Raw genomic sequence first — 12,126 nt, 5'->3', positions numbered from 1 at the left:
GACCTTTGGAGAAGGAGAACTGACTTTCTAATAATTCCTAGTCTCAGAAGAGTGTCACTGGAAAAGATTCTTTGCTTGCGTCTCCTCCCTACAGGTCTGTGGATGTGCTAAGCAGTTATTAAGATGCCTGAATGAGAACCTCAGTTACTCTTAGGCTATGAGCTTAACTGCAGAAGAAATATTCTTCCAGGCACCTGTTCACATGGAAGGGGCTGAAGAATTGGATCAAATGTGGTGCCCATCAGAGACCAGGCCTTTGAAGTCACTTAGCCTTGGATGAGTTTGTTCCTGGGTTTCCTGCTAGTACGAGGAGACTAAGACTTGGAGACTTTTCATTTAGGATTTCAGAAAATGAATTGCTCATATTCATTGCAAATTCATTTATAAGGTCAGAACTTCAGGACTGGGAATACAGCTGATCACAAAAAGTCAATTGGTGAATAGACAATGTACTCCTGTCATTCTCCATCACCTTGGACCAGGGGTGTCCAAGGTTCAAGTCTGGATATGTAGTCCGAGCTGTTGGGCAGATTTCAGGGCACTAGGTCCTGAGAAGGACTTGAGTGGGGGCTGGGGGCAGGTGCTCTGAGGAATTAGCATCATAGCCACTCATCCTCAGACTTACTTCCTGGCTACTCCACGCGTGGGTCACCTTTGCCTCATCTCCACAGAGCTGGAGGTTTGCACACTAGGCATCCCCAGTCTTATATTTATTTATTTGGTATGTGTGCATATTCATGTGTGTTCATGTATTTGTGTACCTGTTTGAGTGCAGACACGCATGCTCACTCCATGGTGTGAGTGTGGAGGTCAGACAGAAGTCAGTGGATCCTAGGGGTTTAGCTTAGAATTTGTATCATCAGGCTTGGTGGCAAACATCTTTACTCACTGAGCCATCTTACTATCTCCCCCCTCCCCTTTTGAGACCAGTACTCATCCTGGGCTTCTATCTTCCAAGTGTTGGGGTTCTTTTGGTATACCACCTAGTTTTTGACTAGCATCCAACCCTGGTTTTCCTTTTTTGGAAAGCCCAGCCCCACTGGTCTGAGTAACTGGTTTCAGGTGGGACATGACTGGGTTTTGTGGAGGTGAACAGTCTTGGTGGAAGTTGGGTGGGTGGGGGCACAGGCCTGCGTTTCAGTATCTCGGGAAGATCACCTACCGGTTTCTGTGTGGCTTTGAGATATTCTTTCTTCCCTCTTGGCTTGACAGTGACTCTAGCCTCTCCACCTTGGTATGGCAGCAGTTCTACTTTCCTCATCTTGGACTTGTCATTCACCAACACTTTTTTTTTTTATTTTATTTAAAGGCAGGGTTTCATGTAGCCCAGAAGGCCAGGTTCACCTCAAACTCAGAGTCCAGAATGACCTTGAACTTCTGAACTTCCTGCTCTAGTGCAAGGCTTACAGGTGTGTATCCTTCTACCTGTTTTATACATTTCTGGAGATAAAAAATACCCAAAAACCAAAACGGGGCTTCTTTCATAATAGGCAAGCACGCTGCCAACTGAGCCACATCTCTAGCCATGTGGACTAACTCTGGGGGAGGGAACGGAGAGGTGTACTGTCTGAGAGTGCCTTCAGCGCCAAGCTCTGGGCAGGGTGCTGTCCACACACGATCTAACTGAGCGCTACAAGGTGTTCGTTCAGTTGTCTGGAAACACATTACACAGAGATGTTAAGTCTCTAGGCTACAGACTGGTGGGGAGCAGGAGCTTGGCCACCTAACTGCCTCCCATGGTAGCTCCTGCAGGAGGTGCAGGGAGGAGGGTCTGGAAGCACTGCTTCAGTTCTGCGCTCAGGCCATTCATTTTGTGTGTCTGCTTCAAGCAGCTGGAGCGATGCGTCAGCTCCCAGATCCCGCAGTCAACATCAGATGACATTTTCTGCTCCCAGGGAGCTTCTGGTAATCAGATTCTCCCCTCTTTTTGCTTATTGGGGTGCTCTTTGGCCATTCCGATAGGAGCCTGGTGGACAGCAGAGACTGGGATGTTTTGGATTTGCCAGCATTTGGCAGCTGCCTGGTCTGCTTTTGCCTCTCAGGTGATGGGAGGCATTGAGGAAGGGAGCCTTTGCTCAGCTTTTCCCAGCTGTTCTAAACTTCATTCCCTTTGGGCCGTCTGTGCTTCAAAGGAGTGGTCCCGGAGAATTGGGAATGAGGGGGATTTAAGACTGTGGCGGGCGGACACAGGTTGGCTTGGTTGGTCAATGAGCTAAGTGCAAGAGTTGGTTGTACTAACATTCTAGCCGTGTGACCCCAGACAATGATTTGATATTCTTAAGGATCTGCCTTGGAGGGAACCACTTGTGTCTAAAATTCTCCCGACCCAGACCTCACCCTCTCCAGGAGATGGGGCCGAGGCAATAGTTTTAAAAGTTCCCCGTGTAATTCTGGTATGTAGTGGAGTTCAAGGCAGCCGCCCTCAGCCCTTGGCCGTGATGCCTGACAAGGCCAGTTACCTCTGCACCAGAGCTGAATGCACCTGTGGCATGCGAGCTGCTCCTTACGCTCCATCTGCAGGCACAGCCAGGCAGCACAGCTGTGTGTCAGCATGGGGCTTTTCCCTAATTGGGGTTCATGGAGCAGCTCGGCCAGGATCATCACCAGCGCCCCCTGCAGTCTCCTCCGCCTTCTTCACCAGCGCCCCCTGCAGTCTCCTCCACCTTCAGTCTCTCACCTGTGTGAGTTTACCTTTGCCTTTAACCTGTTTCTGTGGGGACCCCTCCCCAATCCAGCCTCCCTCTTTCCTTTACTAACAATTCTTTTGTTGTTGGGAGTTTTTGTTTGTTTGTTTGTTTTTTGTTTTTAGCTTCCTAGAGAGTAGGGGTAGCCAGTGGGCTTTATGAAGTTTGAGGGTGGAGCTTTCTGGAAAGCTCTTAAAAGCTTGGCCATCCAGGTACTTTAGTCCTTACCATCTTTTCTCCTGCCTGGAATATGAATACACAGGGCAGTGTTCTGGCAGCCACACTGAGACAATGAGGTCTTCTGTCCTTGAGGCTAGAAGCCACAGGCTTGGGTTGGTGGGGTAAGGGTACTGAAGAGCCCAGAGATTAGGAAGGACAACACCTACCATTGAAAGAAAAGTATTGGCTCAGGACCCCCAACACCAAGTTCTCAGCACAAAGGAGATGTATTTGCTCCAGGGGGACAGAGAACGGGGATAAAGGACAAGGACAGGAGCTAGAGGAAGAGGCAGAAGGGGAAGGAGCAAGGGAAGAGGGGTATTTTTCTCTGGAGAGGGGCAAAGGACTGTGCTTGGGTAGGGAGGAGACAGATGCGGCCCATAGGCAAATGACAGCTTATAAAGGTAAAGGGGGAAATGAGATGTTTAATTTTAATTGAGCATGTTAATTAGGTGAGCTAAAGAGGGCTTTTGATTGCTGGACTTCAATACTTTGATAGCTGGACCTTGGTAGTCAGCCTTAGGAAGAGGAAGTGGACAAACAAAGGCATAGATCTTGGTGGCTAGCTTTAGGAGTGTCATCTCATGGGTTTGTTCATTCGTTTTCTAACAAGGCAGAGGGAACTAGGGGGAAGGACAAGGCCTGCCAGAGCCATGCTCGCCGTGCTGGCCAGATCCCCTTCAACCATTATGGCCTGTACTGCCTGTCTCTGAAGTTCATATTGCATGAAGGAAAATGCAACCACTCCCTTGTAGAAGCCACGGCTGTATATGTCCTTCTAGTTTACTGAATTATGTTTATAACAGATACTCTCACATAGCAATGAAATATCAGGCAAGCAGCACCAGCAACTAACATCTCCCTCCTCCTGCAGCACTGACGTGTGCCACATGCATGTGGAAGCCATAGAACAACTGTATGGAGTTGGTCCTCTTCTTCCACCGTTAGCTGGGTTCCAGGCATGGAATTCAGGTTTTCCTGCCGAGTTGTCTCACCGATCCCACACTTAACTTTTAAATAGTTAGTTGCCAACATCTCAAAATGTGTCACTTTCCCATAAGAACTCCGCTTCCTTACAAAGCTTGTGGAGGATGGGTCTTCATTTCTACTCCTGACAATCTGCTGGCACAGTTGCCTCTTAAAGGGCACCCCACTCGTTACCCAGTGTCTCTGAAGATAACATACCTTGGAAATGCTGATAAAACATGTCAGAAGTGCCTTTTTTCTCCTCAGTATCTCTGTCTCTGTCTCTCTCTCCTCATCTCCCCACCCCTCAAAAAGCTGGGCGTGCACTTTTGAGAAATGTGGAGAATTCAGCTTCTTGAATGTCAGAACATAGTTGACATACTTAGCATCTTCCTGGGGTGGTCTTCACTTTTCCTCAGTGCCTCCTTTTGGCCTCTTGTGAGAGAGAGTAGCATGCTCTGCCCCTGTGGGGATGACTTGGTCCAGGACCCCTCACAGATGCACCTGTTGTCAATCATCTGACTGCCTTTCTCTGTTTGGTGGAATCAAGTAGGGCCATTCATGAAGGAAGCCTCAGCTGCAGCAGATGGCTGGGTGAGCCCGCTGGAGGTGAGCCGCATGGGTTCACTCAGCCTTATGCCCCCACTTATCCCCTCCCCTGCCTCTATCATGACCCACTTCTGGAAAGTTCAAGGCCCAAGCGGCTTTTATAAACACAGGTCGCTGGGGGCTTGGAGAAGAAAGACGAACACTGTTTTGACAATGAATGCTAGGTAGCTATGAATCGCTGAGGACAGTAGGTCAGGTCTGGAACCATCTATCTACAGAAGCAGGTGGAAGGAAAATGGTGTGAATTCTCAGAAGAATGACTTGAGATGAAGCCAGGATAGTTAAATCGAGTCCCTCTATGGAGGGGTACAAGGAAACAGCACTGTATGCTGGGTGGTGACCAGGCGACAGGCCTGAGCCCTGTGCGCAGGCCCCACTATGCTTGAGAACTGGCTTCTGCGGGAATCAGTGCTCTGTCCCTGGGGCCAACAGCAGTAAATGTTTGTGAGGCCATGTGGGCTTGGGAGCAGTGTGCTGGGTGGGCACAGGGCTCAGGCCCCACTATGCTTGAGAACTGGCTTCTGTGGGAATCAGTGCTCTGTCCCTGGGGCCAACAGCAGTAAATGTTTGTGAGGCCATGTGGGCTTGGGAGCAGTGTGCTGGGTGGGCACAGGGCTCAGGCCCCACTATGCTTGAGAACTGGCTTCTGCGGGAATCAGTGCTCTGTCCCTGGGGCCAACAGCAGTAAATGTTTGTGAGGCCTTGTGGGCTTGGGAGCAGTGTGCTGGGTGGGCTGGCAGACGCTGGCTGAACAGATGCTACTGGCTTATGTTGCTTGGGCATTGTTTCTATTAAGACAGTGTTTACAAGCATCCTATTGCTGCTCGTAGGACCTGTACTCATTGAATGGCTGGTAGAGAAAGAAAACTTAAAAGATCTAATCTTGTAAAGCAGGTTTATTCCCTGTAAGTTTTCTGAACGTAGATATTACATTCTAGCTCACTGAAAACTAGGCTACGCCCCACATTTTCAATTCTATTTGGAAACAGGGGTAACATCACTTGGAGTCCAAATGCAAATTTTTACTGGCTTTTGAGAATGTGGCCAGAGGCCCTTTAAGCTTAAACTTCTATTCCATTTTATCCACACATTAGATAGGCTGGCGACATTCCCAAGCAGTCCAATGAGAAAAACCACCTTCATAAGTTATTAATGAGTTGGGCATAATTTTCATAGGGTTCACTTATTCAGAGTTATTACAGAACACCATTTAATAAGAAAAATTAAATGGATCAATTGAATTCAAGTTCCTCTCTAAAGGGGACATTTAGGTTCTCTTTTGATTAATGTTAGCCTTTATAGGCTGTCACGTTCACTCTCTGGTTACTGCATTTTCAAGTATCAGGTTTTCCCTTTAAAAAAAAAAAATCAGCTATAAATCCCATCTTCCATGCCTGAGCTGCCTTTTCTCGTCTGGGCATGTCCCTTTCGCTCTGGCCATGGGCTGATCTTGTGCCCCAACCTTCAGTGGGCTTGGGTGAAGGTGGAGAGGGAGATCAGGGTTAACTCTTGCCTTTCTCTCTGAGGCTCACTGCAACTGTTGGTGTCCCTACTCTGGAGGGGCTAACTCTGCCACATGGCTATCTCTGTCCTTACTGCACCTCCAAGAAGACTGTCCTGTCCCACCACGTTACTCTTTCACCTTTTAACTCCTCCCTAGTTGGAGTGTGCCGTCTACTTCCAGCTGGAATCATTATGGATACGAAACGTGGCAAACAGGGTTGATATATTAAGACTGGAGAAGAGAAAAGGTAATAAAGGAACAAACCAATCTAGTGGGAGCGTCACAGTGGAGAACCCCAGTCTCATGGGTCCCAGGTCCCATTCCAGCCCAGTCTTCATTGGTTTTGCTCTTCCCGGGCCTCTGCACCCAAAAACTGCTTTGAGTTCCCAAGGGCAGCAGTCATGGACTGGGCAACAGGTGATTCGGAGGTCAAAGGTCACGCAGCATGATGGTCATTGACCACAGAATCAGTGTGGCCCATCACCCACCTCAGGCACAGGTTTTAGGAAAAAGATGAAAGGCTTAGTGGATGATGTATAGGGATGTATAGTGGACGCTTTCCCAAGAAAGCTATGTATGTTGTGCGACGTAGCGGTTCATTTATTTCTTGGGGTGTGTGTGTCCCCACTGCTTTACAAATATCCATCTTACCTATCCCCTCCCCCTTATGTGCAATGCAAAGACACGGTGGCTTATGGCTGAAATTGAAGCTTTAGGGGTCATGGTTACTTTTTCAGACTGTATGTAATTAGAAATGAGTTTTTCTCAGTGATGTTGCCAATTGGAAAAAACAAAAAACAAAACCCAAAAACCAAACCAAACCTCTTTATCTGTGGATGTGAGAGGGCTGGGCCTTTGGCCCTGCTCCTCAGTGGGAGTGGGGAGGTGCTCACAGAACGATGCCAAGCACCAGTCACTGTACAACTTCTGTTTTATTTTGTGTGCTTTTTTTTTTAATAGGATATAAATAATGACAAAAATTACAAAATTTATAACTGGAAGCCCAAGCTTATTTACACACAGGCTTGTGTGTCAGCAAAGCTACTGGTTGCCTCGCACCTACACAAGCTCCTTTTGGTACCATATTTTAGTGTTATTTTCCTCTCATTTTTACTACATACATATCAACAGTAAATAGGCAAAATATATACAAGGAACTATTCAGTTCAAGTAATTTAATATTGTATTAAAATTCTTCAACACTGAACTAAAACCATATACATTTGTCAGTTGAAATGAAATTTAGTTTTTCTTCAGAGCTCACCAACTGATGAATGTGATAATCTCAAGATTTGAAATAATATCGGTTAATAAAAAAACATTAAGACAAGCTCACAATTTATCAATATCGCTATAATGAACTTCAGATTGATTCACAATATGATTGGTTAGAACAATATACATTAAAATGTTATTTTTCTATAGTGATATTGGTACTGTTTATATAATTTGATTCTACAGAAATATACATTATGGTATCATACAAATACTCCACAGAGACATTAAAAAATTAAAATACCTTAAAGAAATGTAAGTAAATTTATTTAATCAAATAGTAAGCAAACATTTTCTTAATCTGTTTCAAGAAAAGTTTTTATTACTTTGGAATTTCTTCTTTTTTTTGTGTTATTTATTTTTTTCTAAAAAACAATTTTGAAATAGAATTTTATTAACACCGTTCTCAAATAAGGTTTCCATGAGAGAAATCTTGACAGCAGGAGCCCTAGATTATATATTTTTTGTTAAACATGTTCCTTAAAACACTTCAAAGGCTAAAACAACAAAACAGACCCCAAAACAACTCAAAAAACCCACTTGTGCAGGCTGCTGCTGCGTCATCACCTTGGGTCACCCAGAGTGCTAGCCTGTTCTGCTCTTGAGGAAGGGATGACATCAGGGCTTCGCAACTGAGCCAGGGCCTCAGGGCAAGTAGCAGTAGAGATGTAGTCATTTGAAATGAAACCAGAAACATCCCGCACAACAAACCTATTTTTCTTATGAATGCATTAATGAAACATTCTTTTAATAAAAATATTTAATACAAGACACATTTTTTCTGTGCATAATAAATTCCTCTGTTTTTAAATCACTTTAAATTTTTGAATCATTCAATAAAGGTTCCCTTTATCTGACATAGTTGATTACATATAAAATCCACAAATATAGAAATCGGGGGACAGAATTTCCTGGCAATCGTGAGGGTTGCTTTGTCTTTTTGCATGAAACTGTACTCGGAGATACAATGATTTTACAGGTGCTTTTTTGGGAGGGGGAGGGGAGTAGTAGTACTTTTCTGACTTCCCCTTCAAAATGGCTGACAGTGAAAACTTAAACCCAAGATGTTTAGACTTTTAGGCAGTACTGGAGACCCCCACCCCCCAACGCCTCACTTTTAAAAAGGTACCCTCCCCAACTAAAGCAAAAGCAAGTACGGGGCAGTTGAGCGGTACCTCGGAGGCGGTGGTAGCGGAGTTGGGGCGCCTCGCGGATCCCCCCTCGCGCCTCTAAGGGGCGGCATAGTCTCGCTGGCAGAAAGTTCCCTAGGGATGGCCGGCGGTCTTCCGCCCGTGACGAGGCCACGCGAGCTGAGCAGTCTTCCTCCCGGGCGGGTGGACACGGAGGCGCGAAGGTAAGCCTGCTGCGGGGACTGCTTGGCGAGCAAGGCACCGCGAGGACGGGGCGGCGAGTATCAGAAAATCGTGGTTTCATACTTGGTATTAATGCCCCTCTTGGCTTCTTGCCCCGGCTCCACAATCCACGGCAGATTGGCCAGAGTCTTTTGCTCAGAAGGGTCGATCTGCTTTAAAACAGAAAGGCTGATGCCCGTTATCCGGCAGCTGGGCGGCGGCGCGGCCGCGTGGGCGCCGCTGGAACCCCACCTCCGGCCCCGCTCGCCCAGCCGCGCTGCGGTGCGGACCCGGCGTTCGCGCTTTCGCACCTGTACTGCACAGCGACTCTGCAGGGGCCTGCAAGGGTGACGCGAGTGAGACCCGGCCCCGCCCCCAGGGCTCAGGCGTAGGAGCAGCGGTGGTTCCCACCCCCCGTGGGGTCCGAGAAAGAACCTGAAATCCTCACGAGGACCTTGCGGAGCCCACCCTCTTGCCAGCTGCCTCTCTGAGCTCTGGCCATGCCTCCCCAGGGCTGGTCCTCAGGGGCACCCATCCCTGTGCGAGGCCTCTCTTCTCCCTGTTGGCTCCCAGCCAGGGCGGCCCAGGGCTTGGCTCCAATACCACTTCCTCTCCTAGAAGCTGTACCTGCCACACCCTCTACAAAATGGCACCTGAACTTTCTGCTTCCCCCTTCCCCTGTCTTTCTGACACAATTGATGGCAGACGGTCTCTTCCACAATGGATGCCAGAAAGGTGGGGTCTTATGTTTAAACCCCTTTTATTGCTCTTTTCTCTAAACCCGGGGAAGCTCCTGGCAGCCCAAAGCAAAGAAGGTATACAATAAATACTTGTAAGTCAATCAGTACTGTTAGGGTAAGAAACGTACTGGGGTGGATAGAAGGCAGGTACAGATCCCAGAGGGAGGGGCAGGTGGCAGAGGAAGGAAGGAGTTGGCAGAGGCCTGTCAGGCTGGGCCTTGGTAGATTTCGCTCTGCCCTTAGCTGATGCTCAGACGAAGCCAAGCACATCAACTCCCGTGCAGTAGCTAAGCTCTAAGCTCTGAGCTCTGACAGGCCTCAAGTGAAGCTCTTTCCCTGGTGGCTCTCTCATCCTTTGCCCATCTACTTTGCTCTGTAAACTGGGCCAAGGAATTTCTGGAAGGCCTGCTCAGTCTTCCTCTACCAGCTTTTTTAGCCTGCTGGAGGCTACAGGGCCTGTGCCTATGCCCCTGACGGGTTGCCTTCTGCTGTGTTTCCACGGAGTCTCCAGAGGCCAAGGGAAGGACTTTGAGGAAGGACAGTAAACAACCAATCAACCAGAGCAGAGGAAATGGGAATACTGAAGCCTGGTGGGGGGCTGGATCCCGAGCCAGGCATTTTTCACTGTGGATGAATATTCTATGAGCCGTTATGGCAACAAACCCTTTTTGCTTTTCTCAAAGGAGCCTATGTAGACCTCAGTAAATCTGGGAGGAGGCGCGTGCAGTCAGCAGACTTATCCAGCCCACATGAGAGGGAATATAGGACTCTAAGTGACAACCCCCAAACCTGATGTGCGTTCTTGGACACTCCGAAGCCTAATCACACTCCAAGACACATTAGTTAAATCCACCCTCGGGACCGCATTACTCTAACCATAGATTTGTGATAAGTGCGTCTATGGTACTGGCCCCGGGGTGACAGCATGCCAGTCTGCTTGTACTTCATGAAGCAGATACTTTTGTGGAGGAAGAGAGGCAGAAATAAGCGGTAAGTAAAATACTCAGAAAATACTACACAGAATGAAAAGGGGGCTACAGTGTGACCAGGCATCTACCCTTGTCAGGAAATGCTTCATGCAGCTGAAATCTGAATGATACTATGGAGTGGTCCATGCAGAATTGGGGGGGTCAGGGGAGGCGGGAGAGCGCATTCTCGGTGTAGGACTCAAGTAGGACTGAGCAGTATATACTCAAGGAATGGGAAGGCCTGGGCATTGTGGACTGTGGTGTGAAATTAGGTTTTGGTATTTCTAGGTTGCCACGATGTCTGCTGTGTGGAGAGAGGAAGACCAGACCGTAGGAGGGGGCCCCCAAACCAGAAGCCACATCACCACCAAGGAAGGAACCTCTCTTTGGAGGTTAAAAATGTCTAGTTCCTCATGACACGGAGGCTGAGAGATGATGGGACGAGGAGAAGTATTGTAGCAGATGGAAAGAGTGGGGGTGCAATGCATTCTGGGGGCCTGCCCGTTGCCAATCCCAGAGAGTCTAGGATGCAGGATGGTAGCTGGAGCAGAAAGCAGATGGGAAGCTGGCTGGGGACCTTCCAGCTTTGGGGTGTTGCTACTACCAGAGGCGGCGCTTTGAAGTCATACCAGCCTGATGGGACAGGATGTCTGTGGAGCCTGTGGGAGGGAGGGAAGGGAGGAAGTTCCTGGAGGGAGGCAGATGACTAGGAGGAGGGGTAGCTATCACCTTCTAACAGTTACTAGGCTGCCGAGAGGCTGCCCAGAGGGAAAGGCACCCAGGCTGTGGCTCAGGCATCTCAAAGATAATGCCTTGGCCCTCCCGATGGACGGACACACGGGCTGTGGCATCTGGCTTCTGCCAGATGGGTGCCAAGGTATTGCACCTCTGCAGATCTCTCTGGAGGGCAGAGGCGTGTCCCCTGACAGAATGGCAGGCGAGACCTCAGAGAAGGCTGCCCCCCAGACTTTTCTAGACCTTCTGGTAAGATGTGTCAAGCGCGGAAGCAGCAGCTGGTAATCTGCTCTCACAAGGCTGGGGCTGCAGGTGGTACTTTTGGGCTCAGGGAGAGGTCTCTTTGAGACTGCGGAAACCACGCTAAGGATGATGGTCACATGCTAGCGGGAGGAGACCAAGGGAAAGGACAGAGGAGGGCAGGCTGGGTTCTAAAGACCTCCCTGCCCCTCACCGCACTGGGTCGTGTTTGCAACCCCCCTCCCCACTCTGGCTGCAGGCTTACAGATGTCTCTCTCTCTCTCTCTCCTACTTACCACTGACTTGCGAATGCTAACGCGGGGCTTTGGGATGGGTTTGGAGGGCTTGTTTTCAAAGCTTTCTGGAAGCGTAGAGGAGTGCCCTCCTTTTCTTGCTTGTAGAGCTAGCTGGTAAGCGACCTCAAACGCCTGCCCCAGTGTCAGGATGATTTCATAGGCTAAATTCTGCAAGAAAAACAAACAGCAAAACCACTTACTGTATAGGCACACAGTGGATCAGAATGGACAGCTGAGGGACAGGGTGTAACTTGAGCTGGTGTGAACCTTGAACTGCTTCACCTGCAGCGGCTGTGACTCGGGGACAAATCTGTAAGAAGTGGGCGCTCTGGGCACTAGTCATTGAGGTAGCATCCTTGTGTGGAGTCATACTGCAGGGCCTCCCCCGACAATCTCTTATAAACAGAGTACTGTGCAGGCAGGCCGCTGGCCCTGGGTGTTCCAACAGGTGCAGCTCCCTTGTGTGTGGTTTCTGTGCTTTTGGGGGGGAGGGGAAGGGGGGAAGGGGTTAGTAGCAGTATCATGGCTGTGCTCGGAG

The 12,126-nt window shown here is 48.7% G+C and overlaps 1 protein-coding gene across 21 annotated transcripts in view; it reads right to left on the bottom strand.

The window, feature by feature from the left end:
* Positions 1–8,333: 8,333 nt before the first annotated feature.
* Positions 8,334–12,126, bottom strand: part of Anks1b (ankyrin repeat and sterile alpha motif domain containing 1B) — a 1,021,560-nt gene continuing 1,017,767 nt past the window's right edge. For 13 of the 21 annotated variants that reach the window (XM_051139819.1, XM_051139821.1, XM_051139818.1 and 10 more), the window contains 2 exons: positions 11,589–11,756; positions 8,334–8,782 (listed from right to left, as the gene is read on the bottom strand). In XM_051139819.1, coding sequence (XP_050995776.1) covers positions 8,672–8,782; positions 11,589–11,756 — 279 coding nt within the window. In that variant the 3' untranslated portion in view covers positions 8,334–8,671. Of the gene's footprint in view, positions 8,799–11,588; positions 11,757–12,126 lie in introns of all 21 variants that reach the window. The other 8 variants (XM_051139823.1, XM_051139820.1, XM_051139801.1 and 5 more) reach the window with 2 other exon arrangements.

The sequence above is a fragment of the Acomys russatus genome, chromosome 31 (assembly GCF_903995435.1).
Source record: "Acomys russatus chromosome 31, mAcoRus1.1, whole genome shotgun sequence".
Classification (NCBI taxonomy): Eukaryota; Metazoa; Chordata; class Mammalia; order Rodentia; family Muridae; genus Acomys; species Acomys russatus.
Note: the sequence above shows the minus strand (reverse complement) of the source record. Positions and strands in the feature narration are given on the sequence as shown.